The sequence below is a fragment of the Pinus tabuliformis genome, chromosome 5_1, assembly GCF_031772625.1.
Source record: "Pinus tabuliformis cultivar Carrire ecotype Pingquan chromosome 5_1, CPIR1, whole genome shotgun sequence".
Classification (NCBI taxonomy): domain Eukaryota; kingdom Viridiplantae; phylum Streptophyta; class Pinopsida; order Pinales; family Pinaceae; genus Pinus; species Pinus tabuliformis.
In genome coordinates this window covers 593,036,366-593,061,403 of record NC_142305.1, presented here as the reverse complement: position 1 = coordinate 593,061,403, position 25,038 = coordinate 593,036,366, and the positions used below count along the sequence as shown (strand labels likewise).

Genomic DNA, 25,038 nt, shown 5'->3' with positions numbered 1-25,038 from the left:
TCCGGATTTCTCCAACCCAGACCATCCTTCATAATGCAATACTTAGTTGCTTTAAGCCTTAATGCTCTTCTCTTGTGGCCAACTAAATGGTTAGGACATGATAAATTTTGCAAATAATAAATAATGTCTTTATACCACTCAAGTTGACCCAACCTTTGAAGTTCTGATGAAGTTAATTACAAATCATTCCTATCGCTTTCTCATTTCCTTTAGTCAAGATTTTGGCCAATCCCTGGCCTTTCACAAGCTTGGTAGGTCTAATATCCAAATCATACTCTTGAATCTTCGAGAACCACCTAGCTCGAGTTCCTAAGCAATCCGCTTGGACTAAAATATCCTTTACAATAGAGTGGGGAACAAATGCAATTATCCTGGAATACCCCACATGAAATCTGAATTGTTTAAGAGACTTGACTAAAGCATAAGCTTGTTTCTCCATGGTGCTATACTTCAACTCAGACCCTTGAAGGGACCTACTCATAAAAGCTATAGGCTGCTCATGCCCTTCATTATTCTTTTGAAGCAACACCTAGCAATAGTATCTTCAGATGCAAAAGAGAAAATAAAAAAATCCCTTGAATAATCAGGGCTTACTAGAATGGGTGCTTTGACAATAGAATCCTTTATTTCTCGAAAACCTTTTCTACCCTCATTTCCCAAACAAACTTAACATCTTTCTTTAAGAGGGTTTGGATGGGTTTGACAATCTCAGCATAATTTGGAATGAACCTTCTAAGAAAATTAATCTTTCCTAAGAAGGATTGAAAGGTTTTAATATTATGAGGCAAAGGAATCTTTTGAATAGCCTCAACTCTTTTAGGGTCAATCTTGATCCCATCCTTTGAAATGATGTGACCAAACAACTTCCTTTTAGTTACTCCAAAAATAGATTTAGCAGGATTTAAGGATATTCCATATTCTCTACACCTATCAAAAATTTTCCTTAGGTGGCCTGTATGGGAAATTCCATTTTTAGAAAAAACAGTTAAATCATCTTGATAGATCTCAATAAATTTCCCAATTAGACCCTTAAAAGCATAGTCCATAGCCCTTTGAAAAGTTGCTCCAGCATTTGTCAATCCAAAAGGCATTCTCAAATATTCAAAAGTACCCCATGGTGTGGTGAATGTTGTCTTATGTCTATCCTCCTTCACCAAGACTTGGTTGTATCCTGAAAATCCATCTAACAAAGACGTCATTCCAGATCTTGTTACCCTTTGCAATAATGTTTCCATATTAGGTAAAGGGTAATTATCTTTTTTACAGGCTAAATTAAGATTTCGAAAGTCTACACATAGCCTGATTGATCCATTCTTCTTCCTCACAATAACCAAGTTTGAACACCATGTGGAATGCCTAGTGTGAGCAACAGTACCAGCCTGAAGCATCTTTTGCAATTCCTTTTGCACCAAGGGGGCTAACTTATGATTGATTTGCCTAAAAAGGGTTTGGCATTTTCATCCTTAGGAGGGATAGTATGTTCCATAACATCTTTCCTATAACCTTTCAACTCATTATATGAAAAAGCCAAAACATCTCTATATTCATGAAGTAAATTTATCAAATTCTTCCTTTCTTTCTCATTGGTACCCTTGCCTATTTTAATAATCTTTGGGTCATGAGGGGTACCAATATTCACTTCAATGAATTCCCCTGGGTCAATTTTCTTATCATCTTTTCTCTTTGATGCATCATGTCTGTCAAACGCTTGCTCCAAGGATACACATTCCCTAGGAGTGGGATTTGCCACCACATTACACTCCTCATAATCACATCCTTCCTCTTTGTAGCCAACGTTAAATTCAAAAAATTCCTCCATGTTATTTAGAAAATGAACCACCTGGCTTTCATCATTAAAGATTTGCTAATGCTCCAGATTATCAGGAACTGATGGTCTAAAGATAATCTCCATCTTAATTTTATCATCCACCAAGTTCTCTCCAAGTTGTAATGTAGATGCAACAACATCCAGCTCATCAGCTTGTTTTTTTCCTTCCCTAGGAATTGCTCGATGGTCTAATTCATCAAAATATTCCATATTATCCCAAACAACATTTCGATACTTCTTTATTCTATCATTCTTGCATGCAAATTGATTCTTAATTTGAAGAATGACTAAATCAGAATCCCCCTTGATACTATTACTAAGCAACTTTATCCTCAAGTCTTTTGCCAACTCAAGACCCAACAACAGAGCCTCATACTATGCTACGTTGTTGGTTGCATCGAATTCCAATCTATAGGCAAACTTGAATATGTGACCAAGAGGGGAGCAAAGGACAATTCCAACACCCTTACCATACCTAGAATGGGCACCATCAAATTTCATGTGCCAAACTCCATATTTCTTACAATCCACCTCCTTCTCCAAAGGAGGAAAATAACTAGCCAAGATAGCATAGTTTCCCAAGTTATCAGATTCATACACAATTTCATTATGAGGCTCCTTGGGATTTTCTATATGAAACATTCTCTCCATTTCCCTATCCAATCTAACGATGATGCCCTCACTATTAGGGATGCTAGCATAACTTAAATCTATTTGCAAACTACCCCCAATATTAGCTCCCCACTTTCTAGACAATAACATCCCCCAAGCATCAAGCACATCAATCACCACAATATCCATGGTGATCATAATGTCAAGATGTACAGCTAAGTGGACTTGAAGATATTCTATCAAACCACACACTTCAATGATCTTTGAATCCATTGCACAAATGTTGTGGTAGGGTCTAAAAGTCTTCAAATTTAACTGATTCATGACTTTCTTAGTCATGACACAAGATGATGCCCCAAAGTCAAAATACAATTATGTAAAAGCATTCCATTGACCAACATAGTGATGAAAAAAGGTTGGTGGTCTCTGTTATATCTACACATATCAGTACTTTGCAGAGTGATAGGGGCATCCTCATATCTATCCTTAGAAAAATTAGACATTTATTTTCCATTAGGAGCATCAATGGCTTTCAACAATCTATATCTTTGGGAGGGAATCTTCATGATTTCAGTGACAGGAATTAAAATCTTAGCATTATTAACCCATCCTCCCAAGTCAATATTCAACTTCGATGTGGGTGGAGTGAAAGTTTTACTGTGATTTCTTTCTTTATTCTTTCCCCTTTCCTTATCCTTGGCTATAATCTGAGTTGATGAAGGCTTCTCTCCATATAATTCAGTGATCCTATCCAAATCTTCAAAATTATTTATACTATAGGAGGATGGAGACTTTTTATTTACCTTCTAACTACTCTCCATAACTCCCATCCAATTTTCCAAGGACAAATGATGCTCTTTTCCAACTACATTTATTTGCTCACTTATTCCCACCATATCTCCTTCTAGGATCCTTCTTGCATAAGGACAAGTGAGTTTATCATGTATGTCATCACAAGGTCTACAATAAGGCATGGAATCATCAACTAAGTTCGTAGACTCGACTGGATTAGGTGGCCTATGGTCATTGGGAGGTCCTCTCTTTTGCCATCTATCATTTCCTCTATTTGGGAATCTCCCACCTTGATTTCTTTCCATGGCCACTAATCGATTTTGGATAGCATTCATTTGACTAGTTTCGATGGCCCTCTAGTGAAACTAGGAAGTTCAGACTTTTCTGATTGCTTGCTAGCCTTTTCCATTTTTAAGGCTTCAGTTTGAGCTACAACTAAATTCACAAGCTCCTTCCTCCTCAACTCATAAGCAGTGTCAACACCAAAAGCATCCAGATATGAGCATAAAAGAAATTCACTAGGAGGTTTAACAGTAGCAGACATGCTTTTTATTAATCCATTGAATCTCTTGTTAAACTCCTCCATGGTTTCGTTCTCATTTTCTTCATATTGCTAATGGCATTGATCAAATGCCTATTTTCCTTCTTCTCTCCAAACTTATCTAAAAATGAAGTTAGAATGGCTTGTAAAGAGTTATATGAGTTAGCAGGTTGCTGAGTGAGCCAATCAAGAGCATCCTCTTGTAAAGATAAAACAGAAAGTCTCATCTTCACATCCTCATAATTAGCAGTGTTACACCATTTAAAGATACAGACATTAAAGTTTTTCACATGTGATGTAGCACTAATGGTGTTGTTACCTTGAAAGGAAGACAACTTTTCAATACCCTTGTTAGGGATATTGTGAGGATAGCCATTTATGTTAGTGACAAGGAGCAAAAAGATCATTCATGATGCTAGGCTCTACTTGTTCTTGAAAAAACAAATGAATATTAGAAATAGCCTCTTGCCCAAGACTAGCTAGAGCTCTACTACGAGAAAGTCTATTCGATCTCTCTCTAAAAACCCTTTCAGGATCAGGAGAGGGGCTAACTAGACCACTTGAATTTCTCCTAGTAGAGACTCATGCAAAATTGGGATTGAGTGGAGTCGCCACTTGAGAAAAAATGTAAATCTAAAGTTCAAAAATGCTAAAACCAAAGGTCAGTCGATTTCCCAGGTACAAGAAAGCTTGTTCCCGACAACGACGCCAAAGATGTTGACCCTACCTTATACACCTACCTACAAGTCAATGAGAAAAGCCGTCAACCCCACAAGGTGTGGTTGGTGGCAGGGAACTCAGAGAAGGGCTATCACAGTAAATCCCTTCTTTCTCCATTTAAGCTATCTCTTAGGTTAGCTAAGGGGGGTGGTCCCTAATGAAAAGTTAAGTTAAAAATAGATGTGGGTTTCTAGGAGAATTGTTAGAGTTAAATAGATTATTTCTTTAGGATTTATAAGCAAAAACTGATATGAGCAATAACCATCATAAGATAAGCATGAAATACATGAACAACTAGTGCCTTCCAAGTATTTGCTCTTTAAGAAATGAAATTGTATTTTGCCTAAAACAAAGGTAGAATACTTCAAAAATTGAAAGCAAATCAACCCTGAAATGGAGACAAAGATGACATGAAAGAGTCAAAATGATAATCTACAATTAGTGTACAAGAACTAGATCAAGACATGCATGTAGAACTCCATACTTGTCTAGTTAAAACAATGCTCTAGGTAGCAAATAAAATCCTTGAAAGCCCAAGATATTGATCAAGAAAAATATTTAATTTAAATTTATGTGATCTTAGTAGACTTGAGGAAAGGAAACACCTTCTTTCAAAATCGTTTGATAAGATCCTTGAGGCAAACTGGTTGGGTCCTTCTATTCTTGATCTTGGGAGTTACTTCGTCTATTGGAGAGCTACCCCACGCCCAAGTAAATCCTTCAACCAAATCTAAAGATCTCTACACATTTGAAAAGAAATGTCAACAATCATAAGGGATTAGATTATACAATGGAGGAGAAGGCTAGAGATTTCACCAAAAGTCTTCTAGTGCTCCTCTTCGTAGAGTATTTCAGTAACCCAAAAACCATACAAGATAACTTGCATATGTTAATCCAAACAAGTGGCAAAATGATAACTAGCATAATCCAACATACATGTAGAATGTAAGGCACAACAATTGAAATAACATCACCTTAAGAAATGGAAGGAGAACACCAACACAATAGTACCCAAAGTCTCTTTTATTATATGAAAGATGAATAGAAAATCCAGCAGAGTCTCTGTAAGCCCAATAGCTCGTTCTAAAGAAGAAAAATGAGAGCTCAAGACTCATATAAATAAGAAAATGGGAGATGATCCCAAGGAAAATTCCAATGACAAGTGGAGATGGATTGACAATCCCAATGTAGAAAGTCAAATCACAAGTGGCAAGATGACTGTCTGTAGGTGGCAACCTTGACTCCTTGATTGTCCATCGAATATCTTCAAATATGTTGTGTGTATTCCAATGTTGCACTAATCATTATCGGGATAATATCGGCGTGAGGAAAAAATCGTAATAATCGGGAAAAAATCGGTAATAATCGGGAAAAAATCGTTTGGGACAAAAATATTCATTTTTTTTTCAATTTTTTTAATATCTAAACCATCTACAACATAAAATAAATACATTGACACATAAATATGATAAAATAACTAATATATAAGATGTTTAATATAATTTATAGTGCTAAAATCACACATAATAGTGAATCATGTCCTGAATAGTAAGTCCTGACTCCTAAGTCCCAACTCAGCCTCAAAATATCAACAAAAAAATATAATAATGTATCTCATGAGTCATAATGTCATATACAATGAAATGAACAAAATAACTAAAGTCTAATACTATTGATTTCCTCTGCCCCTCTTGTGAGAAAATGCCATAGCTTTCCCTTTCCCTCTAGATGTAGATGCTGGTGTTGGTGGAGTTGGCAGTGGAGTCTGCTGTGCTATAGGAGGTAGACCACATTCTTTACTGGTGGCAGGGGTAGCCCGGGCAGGTGGTGTCACCTCCTCCTCCTGTTCTTCGGCCTCCTCCTCCTCCCCCTCCACTACATCCTGCACTAACCAATCATCAACAGACTCCATGAGAGGCCTCTCAGCCTCAACCCTCCATGCAGCAGTGGTGTCAATCCCATCCAATGAGATGGCCTCCATATCAGGTGTCCTCTCAAGTTGCCTCACCCACAATCGAAGATTGTAGTAGATGTAGACCATGTCATTAAGTCGTTGGGACTCCAACCTGTACAAAGATCATGAAATAATAATTAATAATTATAAAAAAAATATTGTTTAATGAATTCAAAAATTTATTTGGAAATTTGCAATATTTTAAATTTTTAAGTGTTAACCTGTTGCACTTCTTGTTGTGTATTTTTTCAAATACACTCCAATTGTGCTCACATCTTGATGAGCTACATGTTTGGCTGAGGATTCGAATGGCAAGCTTTTGCAGAAGGGGTACCCTGGCACCATACATTCTCCACCATGCATCTACAACAAAATTACAAATAAAATTTTAAATAAACATAAGAAAAAAAATGGAATTTGAAGAGACAATGAAATTTGAAACAAAGTTACGAACTAAAAAATACTTGGCATTTTAATCATCCTAACAGTCACAGCCATGTCAAAGCCAAATGTGCCACCTGCCATCCTATATGTCTCAATTTCTTTAGAGATCTCTATACGTTTTGCTAGAGATCGCACCATCTTCTGGACACAGGATAAGAATCCATCCATGATCTCAGCATCAAATACAAACCCACATGCGTAAGAAAATGCGGGGTTCAGGAAAATCCCAGCAGCATGAATGGGACAATGGAGTGTGTTTTTCCATCGCTCATCAGTCACTCCCCATAGGAGGAGTTGTCTTTGAAACCCCTCATCTCCCTTATCATCATAGTAGGCCCAAATGGCTTCTTTGGCCCTGTCCATGGCCTCATACAAATAGCCCATTGCGGGCTTCTCAACATCAACTAACCGAAGAACCTTTACCAAAGGTTCAGTAACGGCGCATACCTCCTGCATTCCCGCCCATAAGTCTTCCTGGTATGAAACTATTCTGCATACGGCCTCTCCCTCTGTTTTGCGGCTCATTGGCAAAGCACGCCACTCCTCTGAAAGAAACGTTCTCTTCACATCCCACATAGAATTCAAGAGGGATTGAAGAGATATGAAACTGGTAGAAAATCGTGTAATGGCGGGGCGTACTAACTCTTTGTTGTTGGTGAATCTTCTCATCAAGCTAAGCACAAATGTATGGTTATATATAAATTTTGTAATGCTTTTGGATGACTCGACAATATCTATGAGAAAGAGAATTTTCCCTATGTCCTCCAACATCAAATCAACATCAAATCAATACAGTGTGCAGCACAAGGTGTCCAAAATAAAGTAGGATGCCTGTCCATAAGCATCCTGCCAGCAACAACATAATTTGCAGCATTGTCCGTTATGACTTGGACAACATTTTCTGCACCCATCTCCAAAATAAACACATCTAGCAAATTACATGAAGTTCTTGCATCTTTGATTTGTGCAGATGCATCAACAGATTTGATAAACATAGTCCCCTTGGGACAACTAACCAAGAAGTTTACAAGGGTTCTCCCTTTTGGTCAATCCAACCATCTAACATCACAGTGCATCCTGTTTGTGCCCATGATGCCCTAAAATCCTCCAATCTTTTGGTGCAGTCAAGCTTTTCATTTTGAAGAATCCGACCTCTCATGTCATGATAAGAAGGGATTTTGTACCCTAGGCCAACAGTTGCAATAGCATCAAGAGCAGGTTGGAAAAATGGATTATTCCTTACAATGCTGAAAGGAATATCACTCCAAAGGAGAAATTTTGCCAACAACTTGTCAGCTTGTTCTTTCTCAGTTTTTTTAGCATTGAACTGATAGATGGCTGTGAACCAGGTGTGGTTCGAGGAACAAAAAATGATGAGGCAGCTACCAGATTGGTTGATGCTGCAATAGAACCAGTGGCACTTGCTTGTTTAGCTGACTTTTTTAGTTGCCTCTTCCTTTCTTCTTTGGCCTCTCTATTGTGGTCTAAAGTTTCCAATGCTTTCATGGCTCTTTGGATGAGTTCAGGATTTGTATTTTGCAAGGCCCTACATCAAATCCAAGTATTTTTGCAAGGTGATACTTCAATTTGTACACCCCCCGAACATATCGTGCCCACACAACTTGCAAGTCAAGTTTAGTCTATCATTTGGAGCATTAGGTTCACCAAATTCCCAGAAAGGGTCCAATTTCCTTGGCATGTTTGATTTTGAACTTTGAAGTTGAAAACTTGAATGGTGTTTTGGTGAACCTATGGGAAAATAAGGATTACAATTTAATATTTACAAGTTACAAACTTACAATTTAGTATTTTACTATTTACATTGTATAAAAACTAAAAAAAATTTACATACAATTTAAGAAACCCCATTCCAAACCCAACCAAAAAAACTAAAAAACCAATACATTGGACAAATGTCAAAAACCCCATTCCAAACCCAACCAAAAAAACTAAAAAAAAATTACACTGGACAAATGTCAAAAATCCCATTCCAAACCCAACCAAAAATATTGAAAAAAACAAAAACAAAGTTACAAAACAATGAAAACAAAAAACATTGGTGCCCATACCGTTTTTATGGAGATAATCTATCTCCTCCTTAGCTCACTCTTCGATTTTCTCCTCTAGGTTGTTGATTTAGCTCCAAAATGGCAAAATCTCCAAACCTCCAACATTCGAAGTCTTCAAACCCCACGAGGCCCTCTGCTGTCCAAATGAAATAAAAAAAAAATCACGTTTTTCCCTTTAAACACGCGCTACTCGAGCCTCTCGTGATAATTATTGAAAAAATCGGGCAAAAAAAATAATTCCGATTACTACGCGCGATTTTATCTTTTCTTTGAAATTATTGCGATTATATGATAATATCGCGATTAGTGCAACATTGGTGTATTCCTTGATTGCTGGCAAGTGTAGATGATCACAGGTGATAGGGGAGCAAGCTCCCATCAAATTCTCCACAACTAAACTCATGTATGTGACACCTATCATAAGTGCCAATGCTGCTCCAACAAACTGCTGTGCGTAAATGTTGTTTGGCTGAGTGTAAAGTGTGTGTAGGCTCCCTGTAATTGTGCGTTCACTGTTATAGATGTTGTCTGCTTGATACGTGTAAATCTTGGTGGAGACATATCTCCCCAAATATCTTAATAAGATCCCAAACAAATCAACCATACCTACGGTGACTTTTCCCTATTGTGTGGATTCCTTTTTATGGCATGTGCATTTTAATTTTGTTGGTCATGCATAGAGTAGGAGGGTGAGGTGGGGTCCATAACCCACTCACACCTCTTTTAAATTTAGACTTTGGCATATGAAACATATATCAAATCTAATATGTTTGAATTAAATCAAGTTTGATTTTTAGCCATACGTGATATTTCATGCAACCAACGTGGTACTTTTGACTTCCATTTGACTTGCCACTTGGAACTTTGACTTTGCTTGTGCTTTTGACTCGAGTTGTGGCTTCATGTGGTGGGCCCCACATAATTACCACATCGTCTTTGACTCTTCGCATAATTTCCATGTCAAAATTTCACTTATTTTGACTTTGGAAAAATTTATAAATTTGTCCAATTATTCATTTTTTCCTCATTTTTTGTTACTGTCATTTGAAAAATCGGCTTTTGAGGGTCTTGGAGATCTCATGTGCTTTAGCCTCTCCACCAATTTTCATGGCTAGAGCACATTCGATGCTACCAAAAATCAAAATCGGCAATTTTCTATTTTTGGCAGTTTTTGGGAGCCCAATTGTACTCGTACAAAAGAAAGATGGAGACTAGAGACTTTGCATTGATTATCAGGCATTGAATAAAATCATTGTCATGAACAGGTACCCAATCTGCTGGCATGATGACCTTCTTGATCAACTCAAGGGCGCTAAGTACTTCAACAAGATTGATTTGAAGTCCTACTATCACCAAGTTCCAATAGAACTCACGGGTGTATGGAAGACTGCCTTCAAGTCCAAGGAGGGCCTCTTTGAGTGGTTGGTCATGCCCTTTCGGGTTGACAAATGCCCCTACAACTTTTATGAGGTTGATGGATGACATCTTGCGACCTTTCACCAACTTGTTCATGGTTGTATATCTGGATGATCTTCGCATTTTCAGCGAGAGTTGGGCAGAGCACTTGCAACATATTCGACAGGTCCTTCAAACCCTGCGCCAACACAAGCTATGAGAAACGTTCCTTTCGCACGGATCAGGTCCAATATCTGGGCTACATAATTGATGAGCAAGGCGTGCATGTGGATCCAACTAAGATCCAAGTCATTCGGGATTGGCCAACCCCAACAACTCTAATAGAGCTTCGCAGCTTCTTGGGCCTTGCCAATTTCTATCAGAGATTCATGTTGGGGTTCTCTCATATCACTTGGTCCTTGAGTCAAGTTACTAAGGGCGAAGCGAAAACAAAGTTTTTTTGGTCTGAGTCACAACAAAAGACATTCATTTAACTAAAACACCACCTTTGCTTTGCACTAGTCCTCACCTTGCCAAACCTGCAACAACCACCTGAGATTGAGACAAATGCCTCAATAATGCTATTGGTGCATTCCTCACTCAGTAAGGGATCCAGTGGCATATCACAGTGACACACTCTCTGATATTGTTCAAAGGTACCCCACCTATGATAAGGAAATGTATTCCATTGTGTAGGCCTGCTAACAATGGAAACATTATATTCTGGGGAAGGAGACAATCATCCACACGGATCACTGACCCCTTGAATTTATGTAGACACAGGGGGAGTTTTATAATGATTGCTATAAAAAATGGTCCACATACCTGCAGCAATTCCATTTGAACATTAAATATAAGAAGGCTAGCAGCAATCACGTCGTAGACTGCCTTAGTCAGCCTTCGATTGTGGCACTAAGCACAATTATCAACTCTTGTGGGCATGATACCTCTGGATGGCCGCAACTATATGAAAATGACTCGGAATTCACTGCCACCTACAAGATGTTGATGGCTGGAAAGCCTGTTTCAGACTTCCACCTCTAAGATAGATTATTGTGCTATCTGGGACATCTTTGTGTTCCTTCAAGCGAGCGTGCCAAGATGATTTGGGAGGCGCATTATAGCCGAGTTGCAAGACTCAGGTGTGGAAAAGACAGTGGCAGTATTGCAGAAGTATTTTTATTTGCCAAAGCTCCAACAAGATTTTGGAAAATATATCAGACCCTGCACTGCGTGTACCATTGCCAAGCCAACCATTAAGAAGCGAGGCTTGTATACTCCTCTGCCTACTCCTAGCCGACCTTGGCAATACATCTCCATGGACTATATGTCTGGCTTTCCTTCTACCAAGCATGGTAATGACTGTGTATTTATTGTCGCTGATAGATTTTCTAAAATGGCCATATTGGTTGCCTGCAAGAAGAGTATCATAGCAGAAGCCATTGCCAAACTCTTCTTCGAACGAGTGTGGGTACATTTTGGGATCCCGTTGACCATTATATCAGATTGAGGTAGCAGGTTCCTAAGTGCATTCTGGTCAAGGCTCTGGTCATTATTGGACACCAACCTCAACTAAAGTTGACTGCATTCCACCTCTAGACTGATGGCCAAACAAAGGTTGTCAACAAGATGACATTGCACATACTACGCATATACAACTCTAAGCATCCACAAACATGGGATGAGAGTCTTCCTTATGTCCAACACAACCACAATAGAGCTCTCCATAGCTCGACTGGCCATAACCTCTTTCTGGTGGGTCTGAAATTTCAACCATTGTGTCCCATTGATGTTGCAATGCCTCTTACAACTACACAGATATAATCTGCACATGTTCAATCCGAAGCTGACAAGGCCATCAAGTTTATTGAATGGATTTAGCACATTTGCCAGCAGGTTCATGAATCCTGGATAAAGCCAATAATAAGTATAAACAACATCATGATCAACATTGGGTGCCACATAAGTTTCAAGTGGGTGACAAGGTTTGGTTGCATTTGCAGAAGGAATGCCTTGCCAGAGCCTATCAGAAGCTTCGACAACTCTAATATGGGCCTTACACCATCACCAAGACTATGGGTGGCAACTCTTTCGAGCTAAGTATCCCTCCATTCCTTGGCCTGCACCCAATATTCAATGTGGACCACCTTCAGCCATACTTTCCACCATTATTGGACACATCAGACATTGCTGAGCAACTAGGACCAACAAAGTTCAACCTAGATTGCATTGAACAAGGCACAACTGATCAAATCATGGACACACAACTTAAGAACACTCTCTAACAAAGGATCTAGTTATATCAGGTTATCAAAGCCGGCTGACTCTTGCACCAAGGCAAGTGGCTCACTAGGGACCAAGTTTAGCAGAAGTTTCCCCATCTCATAGAGGCACTAAACGCAATGGGGACCATTGCTTCCTAAGGGGGGAGGACTGATCCAGGTGGATATTAGTGGCCACCAGCCTATTCCACTTGGACCCCCAACACTGTTTCCTTTCAGTTTCCTATTTTCCAGCACAGTTTGCTATTTTGACAATGTTCTATTTTGGCAGTTTTTCAGGTCCTGAACTTCCGAAGTCGTTTTGAGGCTCTAAATGGCGTTTTTTGGGGAAACGGGCAAACCTTAGTTAAAGACTTACGTTTGCAGTTGAAATTTGTTGTCCTCAGATAAACCATTCTAACGGACTATCGTGCATGCCAAATGGAGGTCGTATGCCAAAGTTATGACCCCGAGAAGTGGACGTTCTAACTAACCCCATCAGGGCCACAAGCTTTTGGCGCTTCATCTTCTAGGGTTAGGGTTTTGGATGTTTAGGGTTTCTCATTGTTTCTTCATGATAAAAAGGCCTCAGAGCATCATTGTAACTTAGTTCAGAAGACATGTAGTTGTCACATCTTTTCTCAGAGATAAGCTACCATCACCCAAGCTAGTTTGTTTTCATTATGCATGTAAATAATTTTTAGCATTTGCTATTTATTAATTGAAGTTCTGTTTCACTGTATCTCTGTGTTGATGTTTAAATCTGTATTTCATTTTGTTCCTTCATAAATCCAGATCATTTGGAGATTAGGATTATCGATTTGATTAATAACACAAGATTATAAAAGCAAGGCTAGGTGAAGGAGAAAGACACAATAAGAAACATTAAGTGTTTGAGTCACAAAGGACAATGATTCAAGGAGATCTCAACAAATATTAAGGACTTTCATCTAGATACTAAGTCCAAAGGAGGAGAGGGCAAGCAGTAGCAACAAGAGGAGAAGACTCGACCATACAACAGCCAAGTGGGCAATAAAAAGGCCTTATGAGTACCGTATAACTATGGGTAAACAATAGAGGTTGTGGGAGGCATTGTGGAGATTGCGGGCATGTTGTATGGATGCGTGAGCAACTGCACAACACATAGGATAACAACACAAGTTGTGGGCAGAGCAGTACAAGTCGGGGGTAGGTTGTATGGACAATGTAGTAGGGGTTTTCTTCAATTAGAAAATTACTAGGTTTTGCTGTAATTTGTATTTTCCCCAGTAGGAAATTTATTTCTTAGTTTGGGAAAGCTCTTGTATGCCGAGAATCAAGATATTATTTAATGAACAAAATATTTGGAAGGGAAAAAACATCTTGTGTGCATGTATGAAATTGGTGTCTAATTTTGTTTTCACTGAATTTATTTTATTTACTATCTAAAATCTCAACTGTGCATTTCATTCAGTACGTTGCGACTTAATTGATTAATATCAAGTAATTTAATAGGAAATTACTTGCTAGTGACCGGGGTTAAGGAAATTTAACATGAAGTTGAACTGTCAATGTTGTGTTAGTGGACTGACTAACCAATCAACCCTGTAATGTGCCCACGGATAACCGATGGTAAATGGTAAACATTGTAACAATGAGCTTACCCTAAATGATATTCACAAACATGTACTATAGATTTACAATCAGATGTATAAGTTCAAATTTGATGTTAATATGTTAGTCATTGTGCCTATTAGGGTAACATCATCCTAGGTAAGAGTGCAATTGCAATGCTTTAACCAAGGTCAAGTATTCACCCAAATTGAGCCATCCATATGTCAATGAAGCATCATCGAGGGGCTAGAAGATCTAGTGTTCTCCTAACAAGGTGAAAACAATTTTTGAGTAGCCCCAAAAACTAAGAATTTGTCTAGGTAGTTAATCTATTTTTTTTTGGTATTTTTACAATTGTATTTCCTATGTAAAAGGTTTTGTAATTAACTTACTGTTATTACTACTGCTGATTTGATTCTTTTAGAAATAAAAAGCCTATATTCCTACCACAGTATACAAATAAATCACACATTTTTGAGTCTAATGTTCAAATTTTGACCCCTACAGGCCCAAAGCTTGGGTCAGATATTCAATTTTAACCCTTACAAACTAATTACAAACCTTGATTGGGCAGGGCCATTTCTTACCTTGTTGCTTTACAACTTCTAAAGATATGCAACCCACATATGCTTCTCTTGGCCATGGATCTTGAATGTTGACAAAATTTTCTATTTTTCTTTGTCTTTCTAGTCTCTTTCCATTCGATTGATTGATCTAATGTTCATGGAGGCTCTAGTAGCACTAAATTACAATGCTTCCTTTGGATTGGATGAAGGGGCTGGTTCCCTTTATTGGTCTAAATTTTCAGATTTATGCCACCTCTTCATCCATCGTAAGGGGTTTCGAGACTTGATAACCTGCAAAGAAGTGTTGGTTCCTTTAATATGATCGCATATCCATGTTGTTTTCCTTAGAGGTAGAGGTAGGGACAATTACTAATGCTTCAAACTTTGATCGTTCTACCTTTTTCTTTGGAGTGACCCTTGGGGGTTCATCTCAAAATATTTCCAGCGTTTGGCATTTATGCTATTTTCCTTGAGAGATCTTAGCCTTTGGGCAAGCTTACTTGAAATAGCTTATTTCTTGAGATGTTCTACATCTAAAGGTCGTATTCACATAGCCTAATTTGTGGGTCTATCGAAAATTACTGCATTCTATGATAACTTGTTGAAGTAGATCTTTACTCAGGGTAAGCTTTACACTCACTAAATATGCTATGTTTACACAAACATTTCCAAAATGGACAAAATTGTTTAGAGACCATAACAATAGCATATAGAATTTGCTTGCCACTTACTCTTTAGCTCCAAAATGCAAAATATCCTCATTTAGGATATTTGATTTAGTTGATTATATCAATGTTTCATTATTATATGCGTGATCACATCTTGTATATCTCAGATTCTCATGGTATGTGTTGCTAGCTTGTTTTCAAGACACTCTGAAATGATAGTATTATTTGATTATCTTTCTTCACCCTTCTTGTTCCTCGATACTATCATCCAAGAATGTAGCCATCCTCTAGTTTTACAAGGTAGTACTTGCTAGAATTTAAACCTAAATGAAAACAATTTTGACTGACCACTAGCGCTACATCACTATTTATAGTTGTAAACTTGTACTTGTTAATCTTTTGCAATTACCATACACCATTTGTAGCACAATTTGATGCATTATTTACTTTCGACATAATTCAACACTTTTTAAACACAATTGTGATGATATTGGATAACCTTATCCATTAATTGAATTGACATTCTCATCCAATGATCATCTGGATTTCATATTGCGAACGGAGATTCCATCACCCATGCAATGGTTTTCTTGACCATTACAATTATTTGGGTCACTACAACATTCCAATTGTCTGTTCGACGTGTATACTATACTATTATTTTTTGATGGCAATTGCAGCCAGAGGAAGATAATTTTCACGGGACTTTGTGCATTTTGAGACTTTGAAAGCATCCATTCTCAGAATTTAGATAATGAGTGTGCTTCAACATCCAAGTTTTTCCACCTATGTCATTTGACATGATGATACGAGACAGGGAGGACATGGAAATACAAGTATTGCGACACATCACATGGCGACCCCTAGAATAGGACACAAAGGACACATTATATGTTACACACACACATAGACACATATATATTAAAAAAACTAAAAATATAACAAATTAGTGAATTACACACAAAATAAATATAGGCAAAGATTCAATTTAAAAGCTAAATCATTTACATGGTGATGATACAAATTCAATCATGCATACAACTAGTACTACATCAATGACGATAAATTGACAAACACACAAGAAATAAAAAACCCAAACTACAATTTTCTCAATAATTCATCAAAATCAAAATGTATTACATAGATACTGACTCACTAAGTCACTACTACTATAGGTGTGAATGTCAATGACATATACAAAACAGGGTAAATACTAGAACTGTAGATCATTATCAGTAGTCCCCCATGTCATCAACATCACTTCCACCACTGCTGTCCCTCCACCTCCCCTCCTTTGTATCCAATCTAGTCTTTGCATTTGCTGGTGTGGATATTGACCCTTCAAGAGGATTGTTGATTTTCTAGTGCTAATTTAGACAAGCACAATTTTCTGCCACTGATAATTACTTCCAATGATATACAATCTTTCTTTATCATATTTCAGAACATCATTAAGCAATTGCACTCAGAAAATTCAATTTTAAATGCAATAAAACATTAAAGATCATAGTAGACAAGCCATGCACAATAGACAACAAATATTTTCACTTGGGATACCCAAAATCAGGAGAAAACCCAACCATCTTTTCTATGAGAAATTGTTCAATAAAGCGAAAGTAAAATATGATTTTCTAGTCAAACTTGGTCAAATTGACCACAAAATCCACATAGGTCAAACTTGGTCAAATAGGCCTAAATTCAGCCTCCTGCTGCCCAAAATCTCAATCAAACTGCCTAGAGATTCAATCAAATTGCCTGGTCAAACTCTGCCTAGAACTCCGTTAAATTGCCTAGAACAAAACTCGGTCAACTGCCTCAGAAATTTGGTCAAATTGTCCCTCAGAAGACTTGGTCAACTGCCTCAGAATTTCGGTCAAATTGTGACTCAGAAGTTTGGTCAAACAACCTCAGAATTTCATTCAAACTATGCCTTAGAAGTTTGGTCAAGTGGCCTCAGAATTTTGATCAAACTACGCCTCAAAAGTTTTGTCAAATAGCCTCAAAATTTTAGTCAAATTGTGCCTCAGAAGTTCGGCAGAAAACTTGGTCAAATAATGGTCAACACTGGTCAAACTTCTTGGTCAAACTTTATCTTCTTCTTTCTCTCTCCTTTACACATGTGAACAGAAGCACTAATAATTTCGTGTTATCTGAATTTTCGAAATGAGGGAGGCTGAATTGGTATATATAGTGATCAAAGGAGGTGGGTTTGACCAAGGGTCACACCCATTTGCATGGTGGGGCCGACCTGTCATTTTGGGGCCTACATGTGCTCCAAAATTTATAATTTAAATTTAATTTTCTTTTTCCTTCAAGGGTCGACATATGTAGTTAGGGAACATTGACCACAACTACCCAAAAAAATCAACACTCCCTCTTAGCTAGGGAGGTATTCACTTTCACTTCCTCAGATGTACTCTTTGCTGAACAATTTCTCCATCCCAAAAAAAGATTGAATGAGCCCGCTATGTTAATGTATCCATCCACTTCATGTTCTATTCCAGAACCACATGGAAAGCATCCTGCATCAACATCATGCAAAGGATCTAGTTACCCACTAGTCATATATCCTTTGCAATGGATCTAGTCACCCACTAGCCAAATACCCTTTGGCGATATGGTCAGGTACCCCTGACCGGAGTAAACACAAGACTAGTCCTGGGTCACCAACTATCCAAGTCATCACTTGGAACCAGGTCAGTATCCTTGACCAATGGTGAAACCCTGGGCCAATTTACCATTCCTTCATGTCGTCACATGATACTTGAATGGTAAAACACTTGCTCGATGCTATGGGGCACTCACTCTACCCACTAGCCAAGTAACCCTTGGCAATATGGTCAGAACCTTTTGACTGGGGGAGCACTCTGGGCCCTGATGCTCTCTGGCCAATCTCCCTAGCCACATTACATGGCTCCTAGTCAATATCCTTGACCTAGTCAATACTCTTGACCTAGGGAGAATATCTGCCCTTGATGCTACAACATCGACACTCTCTCTAACTGAGGGAAGCATTCTCAACTACCCCAAGCCTGTCCTTGAAGTAAACAAACTTCATCTGGGACAAAGGCTTTGTGAGAATGTCAACAACCTGCTCGTCAGTAGAAATGTACTGGAGCCTCATTGCTCCCTTCTGTACCATGTCTTAGTACTTGATCTCAATGTGCTTCAACCTATCATCACGGTCGTCTCCAACACTTGGTCAAACAATCCTATGAGCAACTTCCGATGCCACACTGCTTCACAACTTGCCAAATTAGCTGCAATACACTCAACCTCTGCAGTGCTGAGTGCGACAAATGTCTTCTTCCTGTTTATCCAGGATATCATAGTAGAACTCAAACTAAAGAAACACCTTGATGTGCTCTTCCTGTCTTCTACACTCTCTGCCCAATCTGAATCTGTATATCCCTACAACTGTACTTCATCATTTGAGCCATACTTCAATCCATATCCAGTTGTATCATGCCGGTACCTCAACACATGTTGTGCTGCATGCATTGGCTCAACCGTTAACTAACTGGCTTCCTTCAATGAATCCATCGCCAAAGTTGCTTTCTGGTCACCCTGGCTGGGTGCTCCCTCTGATACTGAAACAGATCCAACTGTAGCAATCCTGACTGCTCCTTCTGCCACTGCTGTTTGAACAATACCACAGACCTTTGACTCTTCTTCAACAAGGATTAGCCACTGAGCTTCGGCCTCTTTCTACAGTAATAAACTTCAGAATCTTGGTGCTTTTACAAAGGAATGTACCACAGGAATTCGACCCATTGATCAGAGAAAATTCGGATGCCTTTTTCATGATTGCTCTTCAACTCTTCGCTCTGATACCATGTTGATTTTTCTAGGAGAAACAAACTAGAAACAATTTCCTTCAAACAGATAACTACTTCCAATGATTTATGAGCATCAATTCCATATAACATCCAATATCATTAAGCAGTTATACATAAGGAAATTTCAACCATTAAACATGAAGAGCAGTAGAAAATAACAGTAAGATAATAAAACAAGAGACACAGAAAAGTAGGTCTGAGGCCAGGGCAAAACCCACAAGGGGAAAACCCAGAAATCTTTCCTTATGAGAGAGAGTCAATGTTCATCAATCCATCCAGAAACAAAAACATCAAAATAATAGCTAACCAGTACAAGAGAGACCTCCCACAAGTGCCAGGCCACATTTTCTCCATCCTTCTATTTTTTTTTTGTCCTTTTCTTCCTTCTAATTTCACTGGAACAGAGATCAAACTCGAGATGATTCGATGTCCAAATGAGAGGGAGAGCTCTCATATTTATGGTCTTAAAAGGGGGTCGAATAGGTGCCTCCAAAGGGGCCAGGCTGACTTGATAAAAAAGGAGGCCGACTTGACACTTGTGGGGGTATAAATTCAAAACATTAAATTTTCCTTTTTCTTTATTGGTGAAAATACTGACCATGGTTACTATATTTCCAACTATACGGTGAGAAGGTAAAATATTAATTTTCTGAAGGGAAACTTTCATTGAGACTAGTATTGGTGTGTGCAAATACTGAGTGACTTGTCGCTGGCCAAGAACCATGTCTATAGTCATTTACCGTAAATTTGGAGGCAATCTTTCCTGTATCTGTTTCTGTTGCATTGGTCGGTTAAGGATCCTGCAATGGCACTTTCCTCTCTCATCACTTTATTTGTAAGTTTCACGTGAATTCTGGCCTTGTATGGGCTGTACACCAGGCCTCACTGATGCTGTAACCTGACCACACAGTAGGATATGTCACTTTGCAAGAGTTGGATGATTTATGTGGTTGTGAGTTTGATGGACAAATCAAATGAGAAAAGGAAGGTTTGTACACGTCTCTACAACTTAGGGCATTAAATTTTTTAGAGGTTCAGACTACAAAATATAAATAGACAGAAGGTCGAACATGACATAGGCCACTGATGCTCAGATCAAAGAAACTTGGCTACATACCAATGCTCTATTGAATTATTTTGGGCAGCAGTTTGGACTTTTTCTACTTTAGTTTAAGACTAATATGGTATAATGTAACATTTTGGATGGTTTTAGGATCATGGTGTTTACTGATAAATATCAGTTGAACAGATTGTTAGCTCTTATAGGAGTCAAGTAGTTTTCAGATTCATTTCATGTAAGGTTTTTGTTATAATGTATTAAAAATACCATTTATTGAAATCCACGTTTTAATGGTAAGCAACTTTTGCATTATTAGGAAGTGAACTTTGGATTTGGATATTCTGGTGTCAATCTGTATGCCCTTTCCACTTTGCACAAAAAATAGGCTGACAAATTGGTCACTGGTATCTGATATAAATACTCTTTTCCTTGTTAGAGGATGTGAAGGTATTGGGGAGAATATTCATCGTGCAAATTGTTTAAAAAGTCTATTTTCATCTCGGAGATTATTTTTTGCCAGTATGATATTTTCTTATTGGGCTCCACCCTTAAGGTACTTATCAGGTTCGGACTGTTCAATCACTGTTTTTAATTTTGCTCTTTGACGTCTGAAATTTTTTACTTGATTAGCCTTATTTGAACTGCAATTTTATATTGTATGCAAATGGGATACAAGGGACCTTCCTGTTTTTCAATTAAAGATACGAAGATGCCTTCATAATGTTGGCATTGCACCTCATATTCATTGCATACATGAGTTCCCATTCTTGCCTTGTTGTTTCAATGTGGAATAGCTTTTTTAGTCAGCAACAAAGTAGTACACAAGAAGGCAGTTTACTTATTGGGAGATATTTATGTTATTTCCGGCTACTTACCTCTTGTTTCCTATATAGTGTGAGTTGAGTTCCCTTACTCTAAAGTATATCCCATGGAAACCTGCTGAGTACTTTCCCTCATTCTGAGGTTGGTACCTAGGGTAGACAGGATTTTGCAGAAGTTTAAGACTTTATCAACATTCTCACGATGATCATGATCTTCAAGAAACAGCTTATGAAGTGCATCATGTCACAATGTGGGATTTGAACCCAGGTGGGCATGATAGCAATTTTTCTCACAACCACTCAAACTAGACCCACTTGACATATCAAAACTAAAGTTCTAACTATACTAAAATGTTTTAATTTTTTTAAGGAAATAGTTCTATATTAGCAAGGAAAATATGTACAAAGAAAAAAGGCTATGTACAAAGGAATATATATAAGAGATCTATAAAACCAGACATCTTTCAAACATACTATTTTACTTATTGATTGTCATATGTCAATTTGGCATTTGGCTAGGCTGTGACCTTACGTTTGTTTATTATTATTGTTATTATTAACAGTGATGCTTTATTTATATGGTGATTTTTTTGGGTACAAGAAAGCTGTTACAATAACTGATACAATGAACCCTGACTACAGAATTCATCATATTACTTATACATTCACATCTTGTCAGGTATTTTACAGACAACTTCTGTTAATAATGTTTAAACGAGGCCAAAAGTTCTGAAACACAACCTTAGATGAAAAAGAAAAAAATATTAATAGGGTTTTCTATTAATATTAGCCTTTGGCCTTTATGTCTATTAATTCTACTAATACAATTTTGAATTTTTACGACAGCTTTTGACTTGTATAAATTTCACTTTATATCTATTAATTCTACTAATACAATTTTGAATTTTTACGACAACTTTTGACTTGTATAAATTTCAGGGTGTATGCATCGATACAAATGAACACAATGGTAGAGAGGAAATGAGAAACATATTTTTATTAATAATGTTGTATCATATACATCTCTCTCACACTTACATCATGTCTCATTGCAATATTTATCACACCCCAATGTGGTTGTGGTGGTTTAACTACCTAACCTTTACATTTACAACGTGCATGATTGCATATCATAACATAAACAATAATCCTAGGCATTAAATAATTGGCACACATATCTTTGTGTGTTTCTTTTGTTGGAAAATGTAACTAGGTTTGGTCTTTGTTTAATGTATTTGAGTCATTTTTTAATGTACTTGTCAAAAGAATAAATAAAATAATTTTTATTATGACTTATTAAAGCATAGTTTCATTCTTGGGTCATCATATTTTAGGTAAAAGTCCCCATTGAGGACTTCTAGGATTATTCTGAGTTAATAGAGTCATTGTACTTTTAAAGAGACCCTTCTTGGGCTTTTGAATCATGTAAAAAGGTTTAGTATTGAGCCAAAGATGAATTATGTTGTCTCCACACTAAGTCGGCCTTAAGATGATCAAGTCGGCCTCAAGGAGGGCTATTCGACCTCACCAAAGGACTATAAATGAAGTAGTTCAAATTCCATTTGAAGCACTCTCTCAAAAGCAAGTTCGATATCTCTTGAAGTTGGAAAAAGTGCGAAATAGAAGGAAGAGAAGGAAGTGCGAGTTTGGTCTAGGAGAAGGAAAAAGGGAAAATCGAAATTTTGGTGCTTCTATCTCTCTCTTGTGCCCTGGTTTGGAAGATCGAAGTTCTCTTGTTGATGTCGTAGCCAATTGCCGTATGTTGTTGCTGCCAGATCAAAGTATAGGTCGAAGTTGTTGTTGCTGGATGTTGCTGCCTCTAGAAGTTGTATTGGGCCTAGATCGAAGTTTCTACTGGAAGATTGAAGTATTCCAGTGAAGATCAAAGTCTCCAAGGCAAGATAGAAATTGCTGGGCCGAAGAAATTGTTGTCACTGTTGCTGCTGCTGCCAGGTCAAGTAGGATCATCTGCAATAAAGGAGGAAGGCTGACTTGGTGTGGAGGAAAGTTTGTGTCAAAGTCAAGAGTCTTGTAATATCTTTGGAAAACTATTGAAGGAAGAGTTACTGACTGGGTTTTCCCCTAGAGAGGGGTTTTTCCCTGGATGTGAGCCTACGTTTGGTGTCCATTGTTTTATATATAGTGGACTGTCCATCAAAATAGGCCGATTTGTGCCATGGGGAAGTCGATCTACCATCCTAGAAGTATCCTCCTTTCCTTTTGAAGGCCGACATGAGGGAGAGCTTGTGACAAGGTCTTGGAGGGTTTGTTACACAATTAACTTTGCTTTTTACAATGTATAATATGCTCAAATGGGTCTTCCAATTTTGACATTGACTCAATAGACTTTATGACATGATGACCAACCCTAAAGGTTCACAATGGGAGCCTTAACTATAAAATAAAATTCCTTGATCATGAAACCCATGATTCAAACATAAAAATAATTTTATTTTCTTCTTTACATCAATTACCTAAAGTCATAATTACACATGTCAATATGAAGATCGAACCTAGTTATATTTTTCAACATTAACAACCATAACAAACAACACCTTTATGTTTTTAATATGTGGAGGGTTATAACAATTAACTATTCGTTGCCTCCAATTTGCCACTATATATGGTTCATTACCATATGTTGAAATTGGCAACTAGGGCCAAACTCCATGTGGGTCATCTTATTTATGGCAGCTGATATTTTTCTTGGATCCCTCTCATCGAGAGGTGTAGGATTGATATAAAGATCATCCGATTCCGATAAGTATTCATGGAGTTATGAATTTATTTATGTTATAAGATAATTCGTCAGGGTCAGCCAGCAACCAAATAGCCCCCACATGTGTTCAACGTTTTAGTATAAAAGGAGATGACTTGAGAGTCATTTCACACACACTTCTCTCTTGATTTCTCTCCGCTCGCTTTGGGTTTTAGTAGAAGAGAAATCTAGGAGAGGAAGCCCTAGAAGTTGGAGGAAAGGAGGCTGCCCTAGCCGCAACAAGGAAGACAGGTTAGCGAGGGTTTGAAGGATGTTGGAGTTCAGCTCCAAGTGACCGAGTGCTGGAAGGAGGGTTTATCTACGCTACTAGGAGAAGCCTTCTATAGGCTGTCTAAGGAAAACCTATACACTGTCTAGAGAAGGTCTCCACAAGCCCTAACCGCAATCCAACAAGTGCCACAAGCTATGCCCTAGACGCAGTCAAGGAGGAGGCCAAATACAAGCCCTAACCGCAAACAAAAAGGGTCAAGGAACAACGTGGAAGAGGGCTGTTACAAGAGGCTGAGTTTGGTGAGTCTTAAGGTTGAAACTAGGGCCGAAAGGATACGCTGCTAGGCCGAGTAGAAGAGGAGTAAAACGCTGGTTGTTTGGGCACATTTGGAGGAGGCCATATGCTACAACAAGGTTGTGTGGTAGGCTGCAAGCCATACCACCACAACAAAGAAATAGCGTGGGTTGTTTTGCTGTCATATGCCCTTAAGGCAGCAACCTAGTAAGGGAGGAGTTCACCTTCAGCAAGCTGCAGTCTTCCAAGGTTTGTTTGGGGTAGCTTGGAGAAGATTAAGGCCACAGGTATGTGCCCTAACCAGTCTGTCACTAATAGTCAACAACAAACAAGGTTAGACTAGCATGGATGCTGCTGCCTATGATGTTAGATCTGTCTTGATGGCCTATGATGAAGGCTGTCCCATCTTCCATCCTATATAGCAAACAAAGATCCTAAACTATGAACCAATACAGTCCATGATAAGATGCGACAACAAGGTGACCCATGAAGTTTGAATGCATATTAATAGACAAAGTGATAGTGCAACAAGATGCATGGGCAACATGATAGCAGCAATGATACTTGGTGTAGCAAGTACATGGTGTTGCA

At 38.2% G+C, this 25,038-nt stretch overlaps 1 protein-coding gene across 5 annotated transcripts in view; it reads left to right on the top strand.

The window, feature by feature from the left end:
* Positions 1-25,038, top strand: part of DEG8 (Trypsin family protein with PDZ domain-containing protein) — a 399,215-nt gene that overhangs the window by 48,954 nt on the left and 325,223 nt on the right. For 3 of the 5 annotated variants that reach the window (XM_089432509.1, XM_089432508.1, XM_089432510.1), the window contains one exon: positions 20,779-20,906. In XM_089432509.1, the coding sequence (XP_089288635.1) occupies positions 20,779-20,906 (128 nt within the window). Of the gene's footprint in view, positions 1-20,778; positions 20,907-25,038 lie in introns of those variants that run through there. The other 2 variants (XM_089432511.1, XM_089432513.1) reach the window with 1 other exon arrangement.